At 44.5% G+C, this 23,853-nt stretch overlaps 1 protein-coding gene across 1 annotated transcript; it reads right to left on the bottom strand.

The window, feature by feature from the left end:
* Positions 1-7,240: 7,240 nt before the first annotated feature.
* Positions 7,241-13,018, bottom strand: FAM241B (family with sequence similarity 241 member B). Its single transcript, XM_090057271.1, has 3 exons — positions 12,905-13,018; positions 11,230-11,357; positions 7,241-7,900 (listed from the first exon to the last, which is right to left on the bottom strand). Exons 2-3 carry the CDS (start codon positions 11,320-11,322, stop codon positions 7,646-7,648), a joined length of 348 nt encoding a protein of 115 aa, XP_089913397.1. The 5' UTR covers positions 11,323-11,357; positions 12,905-13,018; the 3' UTR covers positions 7,241-7,645.
* Between the last annotated feature and the right edge of the window lie 10,835 nt (positions 13,019-23,853).

Below are 23,853 nucleotides of genomic sequence, written 5' to 3'. Positions count from 1 at the left end.
CAGGTCAATGGGGCTCTGCCACATTACAGCACCTGATAGCCCTGCCCTGTGAACCATCTGAAGTTTTGTTAAGATACAAGGTAAAAGAAGAAACATGAACAACAGATATGATAATCTGCTCGGAAGCTCTCATATGGCCCTATCATTGAGCTCCTTGAAGTCTTTAACGTATTTCTCTTCCACAGCCCTGTTGTGAGGCAGCACAGTGTTATTATCCCCATTTTATAAATGTGAAACCAAGATGCAGCCCCTCAAAATATTTAGGTCTGTTACTCCACTGAAATCAGTAGGACCTGGATACTAAATATCTTTAAGGATTGGAGCCTAAAGGAATTGCCCTAGCTCTCACACAAAGTCTGTAGCAAATCAAGACATAGAACCCAGGTTCCTCAAGATCCAAACCAATGCTCCAGTAACTGAGCCATTGTACATGTTGCTGCTAGTCTATCCAAGCTGGAAACTTCATCCTTTCTGGCACAAACTACCAGATTTTTCTTAGAATTGAGGAAAAGGAGGAGTTAGAAATCAGGAAGGGACAAGTACATTAAAAAGAATATAACAGTCACTGCTATCTTTAACTAATTCTCAGTCAGGATGCCTGTCAATGCTAGTGATGTCACACCAGGAGGCAGGTCTCACTATAATATATATTTGAACATGTTTTATAAAGCCAGTGTGCAGACGGCTTCCAGCAACATTTCTCATTGGCTAAATACAGAGTCAAAAGTCAGAGCCTGAATCAATTCAGTCTTGGCAGGTTAGTCTGAGCTGCAAAGATTGAACAGATAAGCAAGTAAACAGACAGTCACTTTTGATTCCAGAAATGCAGCCACATGCCTGCAGTGACCCAGGCCAGAAGCTGGAAGGCACTAGAGCACACCTCCCTGCTCAGCTGGAAAGGACCGCTTGGGTCAAGGCTAGCCCACCCACCCTGCAAAGGGGGCTTTGCGGGGCAGGTGCAAAGCATCCTGAGGGACTCTGAGGTAACTTGAATTTGGAGGAGATCTGGGATAGAATTTCAAGAAACCAGTTTAACCTAAATCAGTTAAGTCTGATACTATATCCATCCAGACTTATCTTAAACTGGTTTTGGCCATTTTGAAAGCAGTTTATGCTAACTGAACTTTTGTTGTGTTGCAGATTTGAACCGGTTTCCAATAACTTACACCAGTTTATATGTAATTTCTATCCCTAACCATAGGGGATAAAATCCTTCAAGTAACAGAAGTAAAAGTGTTCATGCCAGGGAGTGGTGGAGCTTATAAGTAAAAAAATGCTTCTGTGCTCAGACACTACAGGGAAGAGCTGCATTAGAAACAGATTAGATAACAAGCAGAAGAAGAGAGGCCACAAAATAAATGAACATTTCTCTCCCTCCTGTGAAGGAAATCCATATATTCCGCATATTGTAAGAATCTTCCTACACAGAACAGCATTTCTCTGTAGCAAAGTGATGGGCTATATACAAAATCCATTTCAAATGGGACAGAACAGTCAAGTGTTCACAGCTGTTTCATTCAAAATATAAGAAATGACACTGTTCAGACTCCTCTTTATTCCACCAGGTGGCGCACGGCACACTATTCCCTGACACAGGGCCTGTTGCAATCCCAGAGCATCCTGACAATTTTGTTGCTCTTTCCCTGGCTTTGGACCCCAACCAGGGACAATGGAACACAAGTGCTCCCCTTGTCTTCGTTACCAAGATCTGACCCCTGTTACCATCTCCCTTGATCAGAAGCAAGCCAGAACCAGATATTTCCACTGGTTTTCTACCTGTTCCTTTTGCCCTGGTAAATGAGGAAGTGCAGAATTTTTATAAAAATCAGTATGCTGCATGGTGCATGCAACATGATATATACTGAAGAGAAGATAGATAAGATGACTTAATATGTCTTTTCTGTCTATATATTGCATACAGCTTCATCTGGTAAAACAGAAGGCACAGATTCAGATCTCAGAGTAGGTGTCACAGTGAATGTGATTTTTATTAGCACTCTCTGGTCTCAGTCTGGAGTATAATGTCAGATCTGTCCCCAGTACAGAAAGATGGAGACTGATTTCTCTCCTTTCTTCCTCTCGTATTGAGTTCTAATTTCTATTCTTCTTAGGCTTCAGATAATGGTGTTTTACCACCCATTGACAATGGCTTCCCCACCCCACCATTGATAATGGTATTTCTTCCCTATCAATGTGGAGGGCCAATTATTTTGAAGAGTTCTGGAGGAATCCTGAGATGTCATGTCACCCTTCAATGTTCCTATCTTTTCAGCACAGAGTGATCGGTGCCACACTCCAGGACAAACTGCTCCACTTGGACAGTCTCGTGACAGCACTCAGCAGGTCTCAGAATGAAAAACAGCAGACAACACTATGCATTAGAACTGAAGTGCATTGGCAAAAGGTGGGAACAAAATACATTTATACACTACATTTTATTCTAAGTGCACTTCACCTTTAAGAATAGCAAAAAAAAATACTGCTTTACCTAGAAAAGTTTGGTTTGACATATTCTGGCACTATGCAGATCAGTAAATTTCCAATATGCATTGGAAGCTTTTCACTCCCTCTGTATAAAAGCAAGTAACAAGTGTTACAGTTAGAGTCCTTATTTTGCACCTTTCTTCCTTGCAATTTATTGTTTATCTTTTTATTTCATTGACCAAGCAGAGTATTTTTCACCTGCTCCCAAAAGCTGATTGTGATATATAAGTTTAACTGCAAATATAAGGGACAGAAAAGACAATAGAGAATGTATCATGGTGATTAGTGCAGTATGAGAACTCAAATGAAACAGTATAGATGAAAGAGAGCCTTTCAGAGGAAAAGACTGAAAGAGATTTTGAAGGAGAGGACAAGAGAAGGAGAAAGAAAAAGTGCCAAACTAATCTATAGCATAGGTAGATGCTGCTCCTCTGACTATAGCTGGGTCCTGCCGCCTCACACCATGACTCAATTGCTCAGTGGCACCATGGCTCAATGGCACTAGGAGGGAAAGTGAAAATGGGAAACTCATGAGCAGAAGATAGGGGGTGAAAAGGGGAGGTTTAGAGTGTGGTTTCCTGAACCCACCACTTAAGAAATCATAAAGTCTTGTTGTTTAATCAAAACCATGGCTAAAATGTAAACACATACTCACGTGCACACGCAAACCACTTGGTTGTAAGTGACACTCTAAGCCCCTTGCAGCAAAAAGCTGTTCACTCACTTTCGTCATCTCTTGAACTTTCAAATGATGCTCTTTTAGGCCCGTGCACACAGAGGTTAGATGAGTGCCCCCTCCCCCACTTCGCTTTGTGTGCCTGATGGATGGCCTGCATGGCTTCCCTCTGCAAGAGATTTTTGTGGTGGAGAAGCCTCCAGCCCCACCACATATACAAGCTGCATGGCCTATTAGGGAGCCCCTTTGTGATGTAATTGGATTTCTCCCCTTGTTAGTTTGCAATGAAAATGTCATCTGTATCAGGGAGGCGCCCATTCATCTTGAATTAAATTCAGTCCTCTCTTTGGTGAGCTGTGAAACCATTCACACTGCAGCAGGCAGCTGCAACTGGAGGCTTCCCTAACAATACCTCATGCTGCTCTGGAAGCACAGCTCCTCCTGCCCGACAGGGCCGGACTGCTGTCTCTGTTGCCCGTATCTGTTACACCTCCCAGCCCATTCCTGAGAAATAGTAACACTCCAGACAATGCAGGGGAACTGGGAGGATGAAAGGAAACTGAAGGCCTTGGCTTCCAAGCTCATGTCTGACTGAGCGTGTCTCTTGAGATCCTCTCAGAGGCGGAAACTCTGCAGAAAAGGAGCCCAAAGAGGAAAAGGCTACAAATTCCATTCTGTGAATCCAAAATTCCATTCAAAATCCTCGGTGTCTTCCATCCCTCCCCCCTGAATGTTTGAGGCCTACTTAAGAGTTAAAACTAAATAAATTATATTAATCATTCACATAATTACATGTTAATTATATTCATGTTAATAAATTCAAAATTGGCAGAGAGCTCTAACACAGCATGTGTGACTGGCAAGCAACTGCAGGTTCCTGCATGGCTGACATCACATCTACCCAGGAGAAATACCTATGTGAGTGGCTGCTTCAGAATACATGAAGGATTAGCACATAACAGACATGAATATGGTCATGTAAGACATGCACACCTGACACAAACATAAGAGGCATGTTTATCACCCTCATGCACATGTATGGCAAGTCTATCTGACACGTACCGTCATTGATGTGCACTTACCTGATCTGGAAAAGGTCAGGTTTTGATTTCCAGGTTTTGATTTCTAACACGGCTAACAGGCCCTGGTTATTTTGTAATATATTAATTAAAACAAATCTCTGAAACACTGAAATATCTTAGGAGATATTTGTTCACCTAACATATGAAAGTAATATGTTCCGAGTCATGGATGTCATGCCTTTTTCTTGTGGTGAAGATAATTACTGGCTCTAACCTCAGTCTAGGATCTCTCATCTTTCACAAGTTCCCACCACTGATGAGTCATAAAATCACCAATCTACCACAAACCAGATATCCCTTAATATTACCTTAGCGTGGAATGCAGCTCCCTGAACATCAGCAACATATTGTCCCGTGGTGCTGGTATTCATAGAATAGCCAAGTTAAAATGTACAGTACCTCCACTAGCATAGTACCCCTTATATAATGTGGGGGGAGAGGGCAGGGAAAGCAGGTATGTCCAAGTTACGAGGCACAGCACCTTCCATATCAGCACAAACCTATCCTAATTCCTCTGCGACATAGGAAGCAAATTACCTTAAGGTTTGAACAGAAGAACATCCTAATAATTATCCAGAACTGGAGCAAAAAAACCTCAACAATAGCACAGTCAAAGCAACTAGGAGGGGGTAATTTAATCCATGAGTGGTTTTAATTCATTTTTATTAATCAGATTTTAAGGATATATTAAGTTCCTTAGCTAAGTACTGCTTGCTGTGAAAACCCTCCAACCCACTCTGAGCATCCATGCTTCAAATTCAAGCTGACACTGGAACAGTGTCAGCTAAGAGATTATGTCTGGTGATTAACACATCTGTTGTCAAAGCACCCAAATCCCTTGTGCTCACCCTCTTGTTTCTTCTCCACCTCTGTGGAAAGAGCAGGAACAATTTACTAACAGGATTAGTTCTGTCACTTGGGTTCACAATGAGGGCCCCCAGCATTGAAGGCCCATCTCTGTCAGAGCTCCTTCTCAGATGCTCTGCCTCACTGTGGAAGTAGAAGCAGTGAGACAAGGGAAAGATAAATACATGGAAATCAGTAGGGTCATTTCCCTCCGCTGGTTTTCAACTGGGGGACGCAAGTCTAGAGTAGGTTACATAGGAAGCCAGTCAACCCCTGCCATCTCTGCTACTGGTATAATAATTCACATTCCTAAATTAGCTCAGCTGAGGTACTGGGACCATCTCCCATGACACCAGCCTGTCTCTTACACAGTTCCCTTCACGTATGGGTAGTACAGTCCCAAAATGCTATCCACTGCTTGGCATCTATATTGAAAAACTCTTTGCTTAGGTGCCATTTGCTATGATGGTGGTCAGCCATTCATTAGGAACAGACCTGAGACCATCAAGTTATTTTACACTCGCCACCAGAAGGCTTTCAAAAAATAACACTTTTCAGTGCTTTCCAGTTAAAGATGACTTCAGTTTAAGAAGAGGCACCTAAGAATGTTAACCTAATAGCAGCACCAACGCAACTGAATACAGTATGATGGCACTGCACCACCTCAGTGCTGTCAAGGGTTACTGAAGAATCTTGGTGAGATTCAGGCTCAGCCCCATCTGAGCATATTAGGGTCAACTGACAACTATTAGTCTCCGTTTAAATAACACCATATTAAAAGCCAGGCTTGCTAACCCAATCCCCAGAGTTAACCAGTTCTTTTGCAAGGCTGAGTTTAATAAAGAAAAGTGTTTCTCTCTTAAGTTGTATCTCTACAGATTTCCCAGCACCTGTGGAGCCTCAACTCAGGGAAATACCATAGTCCTGCCACACTCATTACAGGCTTAAGAAAAGAAAAAAATTCAGAGATGAGACCATTTTGAAAGAGAAGTGTGTATTAAGAGTTACAGAACAATTTTATTATAACAAAGTGGCATGTTAAGAGATTTTTCCTGCATCTCATTTCATTGCTTAGCACAAGGTTCTTGTTATCACAGGAAACAGAAAAAGGTTTAAGGTGTTGCTGTTAGCATTTTTGTACTCCTCCAAGGAAAACTCTATTGACAGTCAATTTGTGAGGCACAATTCCTTTCATTTACTCTCATGTTAGAAGAACAGCAGCTGCCTGCATCCATTACACAGAGATTGTAACATACACACCAGGTCTCACTTATAGAACAATGTCCTTGTTAAAACACACAGGGAGAGTGAACGTGTTATAAGCCACTATGGTCCCCAGTTGGAATTCAGATCTGTATTTGGATATAACTCAAACTTCCCCAACCAGGGAGAATTTTAATTCAGAGTTGTAGTTTGGCCCCCTCTAAAAATATTGGCCTGATGACCAGATCTCGATCTAAATGAGAACTTCCTCCAAAATCCAGATCTGCTGTCTTTGTTGAGGCCTCAGTCTGTTGAGAAGGTGGAGTTATTTTTCACTCATATTCAGCTCTTCAAAGGGAAAGTTCTTAAGTTTTTTGGCCTTGGAGATCTTTTTCACATGAAAGAAAGCTTTAAAATGCATCAGGCCACAGCACCATCTCTCTAATGTGTTTTTATTTCCACTTCTGAAAGTTACCAAAGACTTTAGTGTTCTAAAATGGGCCTCACTCTCCATATACCTCTAGGCCCGATGTCTCATCCTTGCTGGAATCATTCCAGTGGCAGCAAGGATTGAGCATTACTGAAGATGACATCAGTTCCCCACACAATGGAAGAAAGGGAGCAAGTTCTCATTCAAACACAAATATCCTTGGGGTTTACCTGAGCAAGAGAAAAGTGCTAGTAATATCAATTGTTTTATGAGGTTCTTCCATATTTTTATTTTCAAATTTCTTTTAGCCTGTCCACTCTCCATAGTAAAGACCCCTTTCCAGCCCCTTTTTACAACCTTCTAGTTCTCTGTGTATAAGACATAACATGCATCCACTTCATCCACTCTTCTCTCTTAATTTTACCTTCCCCATGCAGTGTTTCTTTGGGATCAGATAAGCAATTACACAACAATCCCTACCTTCTCCAGGATGTTTCAAATTGTCTTAAATCATGCTGGTTTGTTTCTGTACACTTCTGTTCCCATTTCAGGTCTGCTTTCTACATCTTAACTGAAGTTTATGCTGTTTGCATGAACTCTCCAGCTGGTGGCTGAAGTGACTGGTCAAACCAGACCTCAGTCAGACAACCTTCAGGGAGGAACTACTTAACATGGAAAAATGCTACCACTGGGATTGTGTTCCCTGTGCATCCCAACTCCCTACTGCTACTCCCCTTAAATACTATGCAGTAACACTCTCAGGAGAGAGGGCTATGCACATGCAGAAACACACACTCCATGAAGACACATGCATACACACACACGCACACGCACACACATATATACCCACATGCATGCCTGACAAGGAAACCCACTCTTTCTTTCACCAAGCAGAAAGCAGTAATGGCTGATAGTAGGGCTCTATCATCGCTGGCTCAGGTGTGAGATCACATAGATAAGGCCCACCAACAGCAGGCCACGCACCCCCACCATCATGAGGAGGAAGAGCAGCAGGATGGACATCACCGGCTCTACCACCTGGTTGCCAAGGTTCCATAGGGGGAATCCCATGTTCACAAGCTGCTGGTTGAGCTCTGAGAATGGAGATCTTCCCCTCAGCCTCGCATTCTGCTGCTGCAGTGGAGTAGGACCGCCATTAGGCATTGTGTTGAAGAAACCCTGCAGACAAAGAGAAAATGAACTCAGCAGACTTATGCCAGACTAGTGGAGAGGGAAAAAGCTAACACAAAGCACCAAGAAGAATCTCAAAAACATGCTTGTTTATTAAATCCAGAGTGCAACGTGGTCAGAATTAGCTCCCAAGGGCAATGGAGAACAATGGGGTGCCAAAGCACAAGTGATTGCCTGCCTCTGACAAGCATTTCAGAGGAGCTGTCTGCCTTTTGCACTCTAAATCAAAGGTCACACTGTGGGAAGGGGAATGGACAGCAGAGTCTGTAGGATCATGCCTCTGGGTTGCCCACAAAATACAAAGTCTCTCTCTCGCTCTCATACATGCATACACCCCCATATCTAAATCTCTTGAGACCAGAAACACAAGCTAGGATTGGAGCCAACTTGATATAAAGTGGAAAGGAACGCTGACAGTTGGAAACAGGAAAAGAGCTGCTGTTCCTACTAAGACTTTCCTTGTAATCTTTGTACGGTGAGGATCTGTGGATCTGGAAGGAACACATCAGGCCAAGCCAGGAAGAAAGGAAGACACATGCTACTCTGAAAATAGATCTCGACCGAATTAATGCTGTTTATACCAGAGGTGTCAAACACATGATCTGCAGACTGGATCTGTCCTGCAGAACCATTCCATCTGACCTGCTAGTAGTCCAGAGGGCTACCAGAAGTTAGGGTTGTGGCCACTGAAGGTGCTCTGCTGACGGACCGTGGACCTTGACAGACACTGCCAATGGTGGCTAAGGGTGAGCAAGGGCAGATACACCCTGGGGACAAACAATCCCTGGCACACCTACAGGATTGGCAATGCCAACCTGACCTGCACTACGAATGAAAGGAATAATAATTGACCACAGTATGAACATGAACCAGCAGCGTGACATCGTAGCCAGCAGGGCCAACAATACCCTGGCATGCATCAATCGATGCATCTCCAGCAAAAGCAAAGAAGTGATTCTCCCACTCGACTCAGCATTGGCGAGCGCCACACTTTAACAAGAAGATGGTAAGGCTTGAGGGAGTCCAGAGAAGGTCCACCTGTATGATCAGAGACTTGCACAGCAAGCCATACAAGGAAAGGCTGAGTGAGACTCTTCAGCCTGAAAAAGAGAAGGCTGAGAGGGGACTTGGTAGCAGCTTACCACTACATCAAAGGTGTATATCAAGGGCTTGGTGAATAACTGTTTACCAAAGCACCCTTGGGGAAAACTAGGAGTAATGGTCACAGACTCCTGGAAGACCATTTCAGGCTCAACATTAGGAAAAACTACTATATAACTAGGGTGTCCAGACTCTGAAATAAGCTCCCTTCAGAGCTGGTGCAATCACCTAACCTGGAAATTTTCAAGAGGAAACCAGACAGTCACCTTGCTGGGGTCACCTGACCCCAGTTGTCTTTCGTGCTTGGTGCAGGGGGCTGGAACTGATGACTTTCTGAGGTCCCTTCCAGCCTTACAATCTATGAATACCCTTTGCTTGTCCTAATACCACCCATCCCTGGATCCATGCCACTACTGCCCATTCCCTCAGCAGCAATACCAGCCACTCCCCGACCCAGGCCTTCACCCCTGATACTGCTTGATGCCCAACCTGGGTGGCTGGCCCCAACTCAGATGCACTGCAGCTGCTGCTAACTGTGAGGATCTGGCCCAGAAGGAGCCCCCACAATCTGTATCCAGCCCAGAGCAAGTTTTACATCCCTGGTTTAGACCAATGTTGGCTCCTCCCACGGGTCACTAACTGTTCACAAATGGATTTATAATACAGTTTCAGTGCAACAGCTGATAGCAGCACAACTGCCTGTTGCCCAGCTGACATAGCAGACCCCAGAGGGGCAGACAGAGAAACAACCAGTGTTTGGCCACTGCACAGATTAAATCTGTGTTTCCTAAAGTTCCCTAGACTGGGAAGTTACTCCCTGTTCCTGCCAATATGCCTACACAACAGAACCCAGCTGCTATAAGACACCACGATACTTGTGCTAATTTTGGAGCTGCTTTTCCACTCCTTTGTGTTTTATTTCGAGTAAACACAATTGGGACCATAGAGTGAACCCTGATGCATTTCCACCACTACTTGCTATATTCCCTGCTATTCCCAACAGTCCCCTAATACAGGGGTGGGCAAAATATGGCTTATAGGCCATATCCAGTCCACCAATTAATTATATCTGGCCTGTGGGCAGGTGGTGTGGGCAGTGGTTCTGGCTCCAGCCTTTTCTGGTGCCACAGGAAATACTGGGCAAAAGCAGTCCCACCTATTTACACACCCTCCTGGCACCACACAGCAGGCCCTAGGCAAGCTGCACTCAAGCCTTGCCAACTCTGGCTCCGGCCTTTGCTAGCTCTATGTGGAATGCCAGGTGGAAGCAGCCCCACCAGCCCAACTCCACACAGCAGGCCCTGGGTCAGCCATGCTTAGGCCCCAGCCCCAGCTTGGACTGGACCAGCGGTGCCCTGTGTGCCCGTGGTTTGGAGCTGGCGGGAGCCACCCTGGGCACTAGGACTGTGCAGTGGGCACTCTGCACCTGTGCTCAGAGGCAGTGGAGCTTCCCTGGTACCTCTCAACAGGTAAAGCCCTAGTCCCACCTTGCCTCTTGCAGCACTGCGAGCTGGCCCAGCCACCAGCTACCTCCTGGCTCCAGCCAACATGGTTCCCATCCCATCTGCCCAGGTGAGGTTGCCCCCAGCACCCTGGGGCTGGGGCTCCTCCTGGAGGAAGGAGGACCTCCAGACTGCAGGTGGCATGTCAGGGTACAGGCAGAGGCAGGAGCTCCATTGTGATTTGGGGGTGGCTGGGCAGTGGCAGGGCTCTGCTGGAGGCGGGGGTGTCCTCCCTTGGCTAAGTGTCCTGCTGGCTGGTTTTATTTCCCTTGGAACAAGCATTTTATTTTGAGCTATTATGTAAATTGCTTCTATATGCACTATGCAAAAAACATAAATCAGGACAAAACATTTTTTTTTAAATAAAATTAAAATAATTTATAGTAGATGTTTGATTTTCAGCATATGATTTCTTTAATCTAAAATGTGTTAAAATTATATTCTCATCATTAATTTTAAGGGTGTGGCCCTCAACAGCTCACCAAAACTTGTTAAGTGGCCCTCCGGCCGAATAATTGCCCACCCCTACCCTAATACCTTGCAAGTACAGTGCAAAATATTCTCACTCATCTCTGTCTTGCCTAGTTCTCAGAATAAAGCATGAAGAATTATGCAGTTAAAAAGAGTGTTTAATAGTGATGCACCCCCCATTTCCTCCAGCAATTATAAAATGCACTGCATTTTTCCCCATATTTTCCTCTTCTGTTGCCTTACCCGCCGGGAAGCATTATCCCTCTGCTGAGTGCTTGCTCTCACCCGGGGGTCATCATCCTGTACAATATCTCCATTAGCCAAAATTCGCACCATCCTCCGGGTCACACAGTGTAGCTACCCAGTCACACCTGTAACACAGGAAAAAGTGCTTAGAGCAGTGGTTCAACCTTTTTAGACTCAAGGCACCCCTTGTTAGACTCAAAAACCCCCTCAGAAAATGCCAGGTTCATTTTCACTCTTTTTTTTTTCCTACAGAAAAATAATAGAGCAATTCTTCTGTGGCAAAGAACTCAGAATGACCACAGCAGGGCAGAATGTTAGTTTAACAATATTAATTTATCCTGTGTATCATGTTTGCACACCTAACAGTGCTCACATTGCATGGCACCCTGCAGCACCTTTGAAAGGATCTCAAGGCACCCCAGGGCACTGCAGCTCCCTGTCTTAGACAGAAAGTACCCAGAGAAAAAGCTCAGGGCCCTATCAGACATTCAACACTGATAAAAGGGAAAACAGGGCCATGTAAAACAAATTAACCATCTTGGGCCAAACTGCAATAAAAGCAAGTTTTCCCCAGCCTTTGCATGACTGCACAAGGGCCTCTGAGGAGTGTAGGTAGTGCTCACTCCTGCTGCTTGCCACAGAGCAGATAGAATAAAAGGGATTTAGGGGCAGGGGGCAGTTGGGGCCATCACCCTATAAACATATTGTTATGGACACAGCAAAACTCCCACTGCCAGAAACTGAAAAAAAAACTACTCTGAATATTGAATCCCCAGGGGAAGAAATATCTGGCTTGCTTCAGAAGAGCTAAGAGAAATAGCAACTGAAAGTATCATATGAACACAGAGTTTGAAACTGCAGTAATGTCCTCATATCTCCTTTCCTACCACCAGCAAACCTCACAACTATTTTGCAAGTCTGAAGAAATCTAAAATAAACTTTCCCTCTTGCAAGAGGAAGCCTCTAAGAATCAGAATCGTAAGTATATGTATGAGGGCTCTGCAGAGCAGTATATTTTGCACTAGAATTTAATAAATATACATTTATCCTGGTAAGAATGAATATCTATAACAGCCCAGGAAAACCAGTGAAGACCATGGGTAGGTGTCAGGAAGCTAGTCACTCAACCTGTGCCTCATTATAACTCAGCATACACGAAGCAGTTGGCTTAAAATCTCAGCCGACCTGTACTTTTGCCATTAATTCAAAGTAGCTTTTAATCCAATTAGAATCTTGCAGGAGGTCACCAAGGGCCAGCACAGCACACTCCCTTACCCCATGCATAAGGGACTGCTCTTTCACCCCAGGACTGTTAGCAGCATGTTTCCCTTCTCTGAGAGCCCCCAGGCATTCAGAGTGGCCTGTAGCCCTGTTTGCCTTTTGGATTTGAAAGCCGATCTTTCCCATCCTGACAGACCTGTGTACATGCTGACCACACTACTGATGCTGTGCAGATGGATCTAAGTCCTTCCTCTGTCACATCCATGGCTTGGATCAGCCTGGGCACAGGGTCTGCTAGGATCCACACAGCAGGTTATCCCTGCAGCCTCTGGGTTTTTTTACATAGCTGTCATTTCGGCAAGGAGCAGATGTGAGAAGGCACAGAAGGAAGCAGAGACTCTGCAGCTCCCTGAGAAGGTGCTCTGCAATCTGCCAGAAAGAGCAGACTCACCTTTGTGATTCTCTCCCCGTTTACGCCATCCAGGGTCCTGCTTCTGTCACTGACACTTGCTGCCAGGCTGGTGCTTCCCCCAGGCTGACGACACAGGAAGCTGAAGGGATTGAGGGAGAAGGCAGCTTCTCTTCCAGACAGACTCTCCAAGACAGAGCAAATCCCCCTTCAGGCTCCACAGCAAACTGCAGCTCTGGCGGATTCAGAGCTCTCTACACCAGTCCCCTCTGGCCACCGTTGTCCTGAACCCCTGCTCCTTGCCGCACATGTTTGCTCACGCTGGGATGCTGATCCAACAGAGTAGCCCTGAGACTTCAGCTTGATACATCTGAAATCTGGGCATGGCAAGTGCCCTTGGCTCAAAGAAAAAGTGGGAAAGCACCCCAGGGACATGGCCCTGCTGGCCACAGCCTAAGAAGTCCTCTGCAATTCAGGCCATATGCCTCCAAAGCCACAGCGCATTGCTGATTTTCACAGAGCTCTCCCCCATCCCACAACTCAGTGTTGCAAGACAGTTGAAGAACAAGCCTCCAGCTGATTCTCTAGCATAGGATAAATTCACAAACCAGATTTAGGATTGAGTTTGGGGCCAGATCATTAGAGTTGAAGACCAGCTTGTTGACCTGAGCAAATGTTGAACCAGTAGTCAGTTCAAAGTTGTTATTAGTGCCAGTTAGTGCACTTGAGTTGTACACAATTTGGCACAAGTTTCTCAGACCAAACTAAGTTTAACACTCTTAGCAACCTAGATCTCATTTCCAACCAAAGGCTGGCTAGAACAAGGTCTGAGGACACCTGAATAAAGTTTGGTAGCAGTTTGTGAGGCCAGGCAAAGCTTAGTTTAGACCCTAGGTTGTGAGCCCTGACTAGTGGCAAAGTCAATAGCAGTTCTTGGGTTCCGGTGAGCTCTGGACTGCATCACAGTTCGGTAACGTGGTTTGTTCCATCCACACAGCCAGGAATGTAACATGGTTTAACACACACTACCAGGTTCTCTAATACAGTCAGGTCTTCTGCTGCATTAAGTTACCTGCTCTAGAGAGATGCAATCAGTTTCTCCTGGAGTCCAAATTATCCTGTGAAGAATTCCCATTTTCTAGATCAGAACATGATATGGGTTGGGCCCCAGGCATGTGTATTGGCATAAAGACAGGCTATATATTCTCAGTCAGACCTTTGGAATCTTCTCAGTTGAAATCCACCATAGAAGTGAATTGCGGCTAAGAAAAGGAGGAGGGTGATCCTCGCATTTCCTCCTCCTCAGGGAAGCAGAGCATCCAGGATGGACTCTGACAGAGATGGACCTTCTACACCGGAGGCCCTCATTGTCAGCCCAAGTCATGGAGCTAATCCTCTTAACAGATTGCCACCTTCTTTTCTAATAGACAAAAAGCAAAAGGGAAGTAAGGAAAACTGCCTTGGAGTTTGAGGCCACAACATTAATCTCTTTCCCTCATTCCTTCAGAAATAAAATGATCCTTAAGAAGACAGCATCAAGCACTTTCAGCCACACATTTTACTCACTTCTAAAACTGAAGTGAATGTTACAGATGCCCTCTGGCTCCGGGAAATCCCTTCAGGTCTGGCTTTAAAATCTGTTTCACTAGCTCTGTGTATTTTTTCACTACACTGGCTTTTGCAGTCCTAGTCTATCCTGACAGCTCCTCACCAACCACAGGGTTTGTCTATAAGGACTGAGCAAGCCATACCTTCCAGTTATGTCATGTGATGGTATTTAGGTCTAAGCATAACTTTGGATTTAGAGTTTGAAGCTGTAGCTACGATGTAGAACACTGTCTTGTTTACTGATGCTCCAACTGTTTGGGGCCCGTTCTCCACTCTGTGTGAGGGAGAGAAAATTTAAGAGATTCCTAAATCAAGAACTAAAACTAAAACACATCCCTACTTATTCTTCCAAAATCTGCCTTTATCCTTTAGCAGTCAAGTCCCCCAAGAACCAAATTTGTTTGTGGGTTTTTTTGGTGTTGCATTTTCTTTCATTTCAGATGCCAGGGATCCCACTTTAAACAATATAGCTTAGTCTGGAAAATGTATTATGTAAACACTTGGCCCCTACAGATTGTGAGTTCAAGAAAATTTTAAAAAAACACTGTACCTTCCCCAGAGTTCAGTAGTGTTGCTTGTGAAAATATTGTGAAATTAATCTGGCCACAAGAGGGCAGCCATATTGTATGTGGAATGCAATCCCAGTCTACAGAGGTTGTTAACAATGAATAAAATAAATATGAAAATGAGGCACTAGTTTTAAAGTTTTGTTCCAGTTCTTCATAGCTAGGCAAATGTACAACTCCATGAAATTCAGAGTTAATCTACTATATTTTCCCTATTCTAGCAAATTCAGGTGTAGATTAGAGTGCTTAATAGAAGTACTTTAATATTCTGTAAATGGCACACAAAAAATAGTCTGATTCTTAGAATAAGATGTACTAGCAAAAATATGACAATTTATCAGGACTTCTGTCACATGGGAGCAGTTCCCCACTATTCCCAATCATGTTCAATCCCCATAGTTTGCAACGGTAATATTCTTCATTTAACTTGGTTTTTGTTCACAATAAATGACCTTCACTACAAACAGTTTTGGTGTAAAGGACCCTAAAATCCCAATAAAATGCAAACTTTTAAACATAACTTCTTGTACTCAGCCCCAGTCTTCAATTTTAAAAACTTACTGTGAACTAATAAATTCACTGCAGTCAAAAGATTACAAACCTAGCTACCAAGCTGAGCACTTGCTTTTGGGGATTCAGTTTGCCTCAAGTAGCACACCCAAAATCTGTAAACACTCTTGAAAACGTAGAACATCTTTAATCTCTCCATTGTGGAGAGTGGTGTTCTGGATGCAGATCCTCTGCAGGAAATGTTGAACTCCCATAACTCACCCTATGGGAGCAGGCCAGCCCTGCAGGGCAGGAGGAGCTGTGCTTCCAGAGCAGCATGGGGTATTGTCAGGGAAGCCTCCAGTTGCAGCTGCCTGCTGCAGTGTGAATAGTTTCACAGCTCACCGAAGAGATGACTGAATTTAATTCAAGATGAATGGGTGCCTCCCTGATACAGATGACATTTTCATTGCAAACTAACAAGGGGAGAAATCCAATTACATCACAAAGGGGCTCCCTAATAGGCCATGCAGCTTGGAGAGTGTGTGTGGGGAGGGAGAAGAGGCGAGGAGGCGTTCTCTGAACCCAAGTCTGGGTAGTTGAAGGGGGGCGGAGGGAGATCTGTCGTGTCCCTGTATCAGATAGGAACAATGTGGGCAGCGTTCCGGCAGAAGGAAGGACAGGGCCTCGCAGGGGACCGCCTGGTGCAGAAGCACTGGATTCAAACCAGACAGATGCCAGGGGTCACGCTTTAAAAAACAAAACAAAAAAGACCCTACAAAAAATTCTTACTATATTAGAAAAACAAACTGGCTTCACATTCTGAGATTTCTAAACCACAGAAGAACAATGACTTAAAGTGACCATCCTGTCTAGATCCTAGGGCTTTATCTCCTAAAAGTCTCAGCACCTTTTCACTCTCACTGCTCCTCACCTCTTTATCACAAATAGCTGTTCTTTTGTCTCAAGGAGGAGAGGGAAGGGGAGAGGAGGGGAGAGGAAAACTACTATCTCACCGGGACCTGGGAAACTTATTCATAAAGATGATGGCTGTGAAATGTCTGCAAATGAGTCTCAGAAAAGTGGGGGTATGGCACAGGAAAAAGACAGAGGGGAATATCTATAAATGAGTGCCTCTTGCTCTTATGGTGAGGAAAAAATCATATTGTGGGGGAGGTAGGAGCTTGGAAAATTATTAAGAAGCAGGAAGGGAAATAGATTACAAATTCTGCTGTCTAGGTCCTACCTGCCAACCTGAGATGCAGCAGTGACATCCCTGAAAACAAATAGCTTCAGGTGGAGTCAGGACCAAACTGAATGAGGCAGCCACAAATATAGCTTGACCCCAGTCCAAGCTTTAAATACCAACAGGGCCAATTTAAAATCAGTGGGGTAGCTGATAAGCAGCCACTGGAACAAGTGCATGTATGTTGCTGTGTTCTGAGTAAGTTGCGAGCAGTAAAGAATCCATGATAAAACTAAGCTGCAGTAACCAGGCTTTGTGTGTGTTGTTGCAAGATTGAGAACAGGCTAAGTCATAGCACAGGATGAGCAACTTAGGCAATACCTTCTTAAATGAGAATTAAATATGATCATTAAATAGTAAACAGAGTATCACACAGGGTACCAGTTAGAGACATGCATCTTGAAATCTGTTATCACTCATAGAAAACAATCTGGCCCCATCCTCTGAGTGGTGGTGACAGTCCAGGTAATATTGCAATGGCACATAGGAGTGAAAAAGCATGTGAATCCTATTCATCCCATGATCTCCAGCCTTCTTATGATTCCTTCCTAAGAAGGTCAACAGGCAGCACTGCAAAATCACAGGAATGAATGCTGGGTTTTTCCCCCTCCATTCAGGCCCTTATTATCCCCATAAACTTTGGAGAAATGTGTAGTTGGTACCCTCCAAGCTCTAGCAAATCCCAAAGTTCATTGTTACAGTGTTTGAGAGTAGAGCTAGTCAAGGAAAGCCAGTGAGAGGGCATGCTGAGATCAGCTGGATTTGTACATTTTCCATCATTATTGTTATTCATAGAAGAGTTTTTTTCTACTCTTATCTGCCTCATCTCTTTCCCTTACCCTTACCCTTTTCAGTCTTTATAGCAAACTACAGACAGGGGACTGGCCATCCTAGGGGTGACCAGGGGTATGCTCTACTCATACATGCATAGGATCAACCAGCTTAGAGGAAGATGTGATAAGGATAGTTCATCATCATGATCTCTTGTGGGAGGAAATAAGAGCCTGTAGGAGTGAAAAGCCCCTATTTATTAACAAATATAAGTAACAAAAGAATCACAAAATTTAGAATCTTTATGAATGACCAATAGATGTATGCTTAAATTTAAAGTATCTTGCCATTTTTTTCTCAGCAGATAAATTAGTCTTTAAAGCTCTGAGTAAATATAATTTCTGATGTTAATTAGTGATTTAAATGATGCAGAAGAAATGATATAGAAGGAAACAGAGGAACCATAGTTGGAACATGAGCCTGGGAGCCAAGAATTCTGGATCCTGTTCTTTGCTATGCCAAATGCTTACTAAGGCTAGGGACAGATATTCAAAAAGCCTGAGCCTGAATTGATTTAGTCTTTGCAGGTTAGTTTAACCTGACTATGCTGAACTGGTCTGTAACTGGACACACATTTTCTCTGGACTGAGGAAATTCAGGCACATGCCTGCAGTGGCTCAGGCTAGAAGCCGGGGGGGGGTGCTAGAGCAGCCCCCCCTTTCCTTCCACACTACTGAGCTAAGAGGGGGATGTGGCCAGGCCCTGGCAGGATGCTCTGATTAGGGAGCTCTGCCTGCACCATCTCAGGCTTTTCCCCTGGCTGCTCAAGAGGTGGGAGTGTTGCCAGACTCCAGCCCCCTGCTAGCACTCTGAGGCAAGGGGTGGGGGGATGCAGTGCATGCATCTGTTGATGATATGGAGCTTTTCAATTTCCCTCTCCCTGCTTCTTCATACTGTCTGCAGCAAACTGACAGGGGAGCAAGCCAGCAGGGGGCTGATAACAGTGTTTATCACCTCATAAGCAAAACAATAGCCTCTCTCCATTAATTCAAACTCTTCTTAAACAGTTTAACAGCTGACCTGTTGATTAGCTCCAAAAAGCCCCAAGCAGTCACTGTTCTGCCTGCCTGTCCCAGTGAAATTGGAGACACTCACACACAGAGAGGCACTCTCACACACACTCTCAGCATTAGCTAACATACCATATACCTAGGGTCCTGGGGGTAGGGTCCATGCTGTGGGAGATAGGAGGGAGGGAGTGGAGGATTTCTGCTTGTCCAGCAAGCAGTGAGGGTGGAGGTAGGGCAGGGGGAAGCCAGGCACACCTTGCTGTACCTGCAGTTTCTGCCAGAGCTTCAGCCAGGGAGCAGAGGGGAGAGGCCAGCCCTGCAGTGGAACAGAGAGCCCCACCCAGCCCAGAGAGCATGCCAGGATGCTGGGGTAGTCTGGTTTATCTTAAACCAGCAAGGGATCTGGGAAAGACACTGCATAAACCAGTTTGAGTCAAATCAGTTGAGTTTGATACTACATTCAACTAAGTTTCTTTCAGACCAGTTTCAGTCATTTTCAAACTGGTTTAAATGCACTGAACATATATTCTTTTGCAAGTTTAAACCAGTTTCTGATCGCTCAAATCGGTTTATGTGTAATGATTGTCTCTAGCCTAAGTGTCTTTGCTACATATATCATGTAATCGTCCCTGTAAACTTAAAATTAAGGTGGCAATAACTTCCTCCATCCCAGGGACTTTGCTTTTCACTTGTCTGGCAATACAGGGCAGCCAGAAAGCTGAAAGATGCAGCATCCTGAGCATTTTTTGTATGGGTGAATCCTCAGGTAAGGGGGAGTTACTCCCCTCTTTTCTATTTACCTAGCCCCCAAGCCCAGAAGGCATGTCCAGGAGAATGGGAGATATGGGCAAGGCATCTCTATATCCTGTCAGTTACCAGCATCCCTTTGGAGCCACAAGGAGCTGGGCACAGATTACAACCTCTCAGGTGCTTAAATGTATGTGAGGGTCTAATCAAAACCCGGAATCAGAGACTATAAAAGGCAAAGCCAACTTCAGTTTGACCAGGGCACAGGATCCAAGAAACAGTGAAGCCTCTGGCAGGAATAGTATCAGTGTCCATCTCTCACTGCTTTGTCTTCACAGCTTCTCTCATTTCCTGTTCATAGGCACAGAAGAGCAAAAAGGAAAGAGGACTGACTGCATCAGTCATTAGTCACCCTAAAGAAAGTTGAGGCCAGGGAAAGGAGAGGAGGGGAGTGGGTCTGAACGAGAAAAGCTCGAGAGAAAGTAATGAGATTCTGGTGTTTCCGTGTATCCTTTTTAGTAGCTCTGTCAGATTCAGCCAGCCTGTTCAACCATCCACTGCTTCGCAGCCCCAAAGGAGACGAAATCCCCCCACTCATCCCCCACTGCCCGCCTCCTGTGAGCTGCAGGTGAATTAGCATTCGTTTGGTTCTGCCTGGGGTGAGCAAATCACAGCTTCAAAGCCATTGCAGGCCTGGGCGAGGCCCACACATTATGCCCCTTTGTGTCTTTCTTCTAGTGAGATTGACTGAGCTAATTGAACTCTCCTCTCCCAGAATGACTGAATGGGGTTTCTCTGTGAAGGGTAGTGGCCAGGAGGCGGGGATGGGACAGAAAAAAAATGGGCGGAGGGGAGTAAAGATTCTTTTCCAATCCAATGAATGATCTTAGAGATCCAAACAGCATCTCTAAGGTCAAAAGGTTAGAAACTAGCTGGCCAAGTTAGTCCACTCCGCTCTTCCCAGGAACAGACTATCCTGCTCTCCTTAGCTGCAATTATCCATTATGTTCTATAGACAAGTCTAACATACCATCCTGCAGGAAGCCATGACAGCTCTCCAGCATGCACTGGCTCTTCACAGTGGCCCTTCAGGCAGAGTCAGTCCAACCATTAGGCAAACTAGGTGGTTGCCTAGGGCACCAAAATTTGGGAAGTACCAAAATTATATGCAGGAAAAATAACAGGAACATCATTCTAAATAACAGCCCTGGCTGGCTATGGCTCCACCCTGGTATAAGACCTTTGGTTCAGTAAGAGGAGAAAGACCTTTGAAAAGATCTCAGAGGAAAAAATCAGAGGAAAAAAATCACTAGAATTGCAGGCTTATGGGAAGAGCATACCACTAGCAACGTCATCCTAAAAGATAAACCCCTTCTCCTATATCATCTTACAGCTCATGACACTGTAATGAGCCTTACACCTTTCTCCCTTCATGATTGCAGGGGTGTTTTTTACCCATTAAGGGACTTTAGGCAGTGCCTAGCCATATTTCTTCCATAATAATTTAATCAATTGTCCACATTAATAATTTCTTTTAAATTGTACTTAGGTTGATTGTTCTCCATATTGATCATTTATTTGAAAGAGTTTAAAACTGTTTCGGGGAATGGTACCATGGCAGATAGAAAAAAACCATTTGGAGCTCAGTATGATAAATCAAAAGCTGAACAGGCAAAAGAACAAGCAAAGCAGGAGGGTTCCTTCCTGAAATATCTTCAATTTCACCCACATCAAGATGGAAGCAGTTCACAACATCAAGATGAATTCATAGATTTCATAGACATTAGGGGTGGAAGGGACCACAGAAGATCATTAAGTCCAGCCCCCTGCCTGAAGGGCAGGAAGTCAGCTGGGGTCACAGGATCCCAGCAAGATAAGTATCCAATTTACTCCTGAAGGTGTTCAATGTAGGTGCTTAAACCACCTCCGATGGCAGACTGTTCCAGATCTTGGGGGCTCAGACAGTAAAGAAATTCTTCCTTATGTCCAGCCTGAAACGGCCTTGCAGTAGTTTATAACCATTCGACCTCGTTATCCCTTGGGGCGCTTTGGTGAATAAACGTTCCCCCAGATCCTGGTAGTCACCCCTGATAAACTTATAGGTAGCCATCAGCTCACCCCGAGCCTGCGCTTTTCCAGGCTAAAGAGCCCCATGGCTCTCAGCCTGTCGTCGTAAGGTCTGTTTTCCTGACCTCTGATCATGCGCATGGCTCTCCTCTGGACTCTCTCAAGCTTCTCCACATTCTTTTTGAATTGTGGGGCCCAAAACTAGATGCAGTACTCCAGCTGCGGCCTCACCAAGGCCAAGTACAATGGGAGAATGATGTCCCAAGATTTGCTTGAGAAGTATCTATGGATGCAAGCCAGCGTTTTGGTCGCTTTACTAGCTGCAGCATTGCACTGCAGGCTCATATTCATCTTGTGGTCGATGATGACCCCCCATCATCATGAGCTGAAGGCAGCTCATAGCATCAAACTGACATTGAAATTGAGAAAATATATTCACCTACAGACACATGTGCTGAAGCTGAGATACACAAAGATACTAAGGGAACAGAAGGTATATATGTGAAAGATGAGGAAGGTGCAAACAAGTTACAGTACAGTGACCCTGCTACATGGCCTAGATGTGATGACCATTTGTGACAGATTCTGGTGGAACATGGACCTGAATAAGTTCAGGAATTTAACTTTCCTAAAGATGGAAATAAAAGAAAATTCTTTGCACATCATTACAAGAGGAAACTTACCAATGGGGAAGAAATGCATCAACAGAGACTATAATATTCAGTGTAAAAAGACTCAGTGTTCTGCTTTTGCTGCAAGTTTGTTTAGCAGTAAAGCAATTGGTGCATCATCACTTACTGAAAATGGTTCAAAGAACTGGAAAAACATATCTACAAATCTCTCGTCTCATGAAAAAGTAGTGAACATTTGGAAAGTGTCCAAAACTGGAAAGAACTTGAACTGCAATTGAAAAAACAGAAAATTACTGATAAAGAAAATTTACATGGGATCAAGTGAGAAGAAGAATACTGACAGCAAATATTGGAGTGACTGATTGCTTTAGTGAGAGTTCTTGGTGGGCAAAACCTGGCATTCCATGGGACAAATGAAAAATTATGCAGTGCTGGTAATGGAAACTTCTTAAAATTTATTGAATACCTGGCTTTGTTTGATCCAGTCATGAAGGAGCATCTGTGTAAAGTAAGTGACCATGAAACACATGTTCATTACCTTGGGAAAAGGCTGCAGAATGAACTGATTCAACTCTTAGCAAATGCTGTTACAGAGAAAATCTTAGAAGCTGCCCATTCTGCAAAATACTTTTCAATAATTCTGGACTGTACACAAGATGCGAATCATGTTGAGCAGATGACAGTGATCATTCACTTTGTAGATGTGGCATAGCCAGCACAGGTTTGTTGCAGGTAAGTTCTTACTTGACCAATCTCATTTCCTTTTACAACCTATCACCTGGACAAGGGAGAAGAGACCGATGTCATACATCTTGACTTTAAAAAAAGCCTTTGATCTGGTATCCCATGATCACCTCTTTGCAAAACTGGCTAACTGCGGGCTTGGCCTCACCATGATCTGCTGGCTGGGGAATTGGCTCCGCGGTAGGACCCAGAGGGTGGTAGTTGATGGAAGTCAATCATCGTGGTGCCCTGTGACCAGTGGGGTCTCTCAAGGCTCTGTCCTAGGACCTATATTATTTAACATCTTCATTAATGATGTAGACGCTGGTGTCAGAAGTGGACTGGCCAAGTTCGCTGATGACAACAAACTCTGGGCTAAACCAGCCACACCTGAGGACAGAAGGGTGGGTGATCCAGGCAGACCTTGACAGGCTCAGGTATTAGGTGGATGAGAACCTGATGGTGTTTAACACTGAAAAATGCAAGGTTCTCTACCTTGGGAGGAAAAACCCACAACATGCTTATAGGCTTGACAGTGCTATGCTAGCTCACACTACAGACAAAAGGGATTTGGGGATCATGATTGACCACAAGATAAACATGAGCCTCCAATGTAATGCTGCGGCGAGTAAAGCGAGCAAAATGCTGGCCTGCATCCATAGATGCTTCTCCAGTAAATCACAGGATGTCATTCTCCCATTATACTTGGCACTGGTGAAGCCGCAGCTGGAGTACTATGTCCAGTTTGGGGCTCCACAATTCAAAAAGGATGTGGAGAAGCTTGAGAGAGTGCAGAGGAGAGCCACATGTATGATCAGATGCCAGGAAAACAGACCTTATGAAGACAGGCTGAGAGCCATGGGACTCTTCAGCCTGGAAATGTGCAAGCTCAGGGGCTACCTATAAGTTTATTGGGGTGCTCACCAGGATCTCGGGGAACGTCTGTTCACCAGAGCACCCCAATGGACAACAAGGTCGAACAGTCACAAACTTCTCCATGACCGTTTCAGGCTGGACATAAGGAAGAACTTCTTTATTGTCCAAGCCTCCAAGGTTTGGAATAGACTGCCTA

This window comes from Crocodylus siamensis, chromosome 7 (assembly GCF_052110815.1).
Source record: "Crocodylus siamensis isolate JL-2025a chromosome 7, ASM5211081v1, whole genome shotgun sequence".
Taxonomy (NCBI): Eukaryota; Metazoa; Chordata; order Crocodylia; family Crocodylidae; genus Crocodylus; species Crocodylus siamensis.
Note: the sequence above shows the minus strand (reverse complement) of the source record. Positions and strands in the feature narration are given on the sequence as shown.

Excerpts from the sequence above, each read along its gene's own strand:
- FAM241B (XM_090057271.1), bottom strand. The coding sequence starts at position 11,322 with ATGGTGCGAATTTTGGCTAATGGAGATATTGTACAGGATGATGACCCC. Across the intron at positions 7,901-11,229 it reads GGGATAATGCTTCCCGGCGG|GGTTTCTTCAACACAATGCC; the intron begins GTAAGGCAACAG and ends CTTTGTCTGCAG.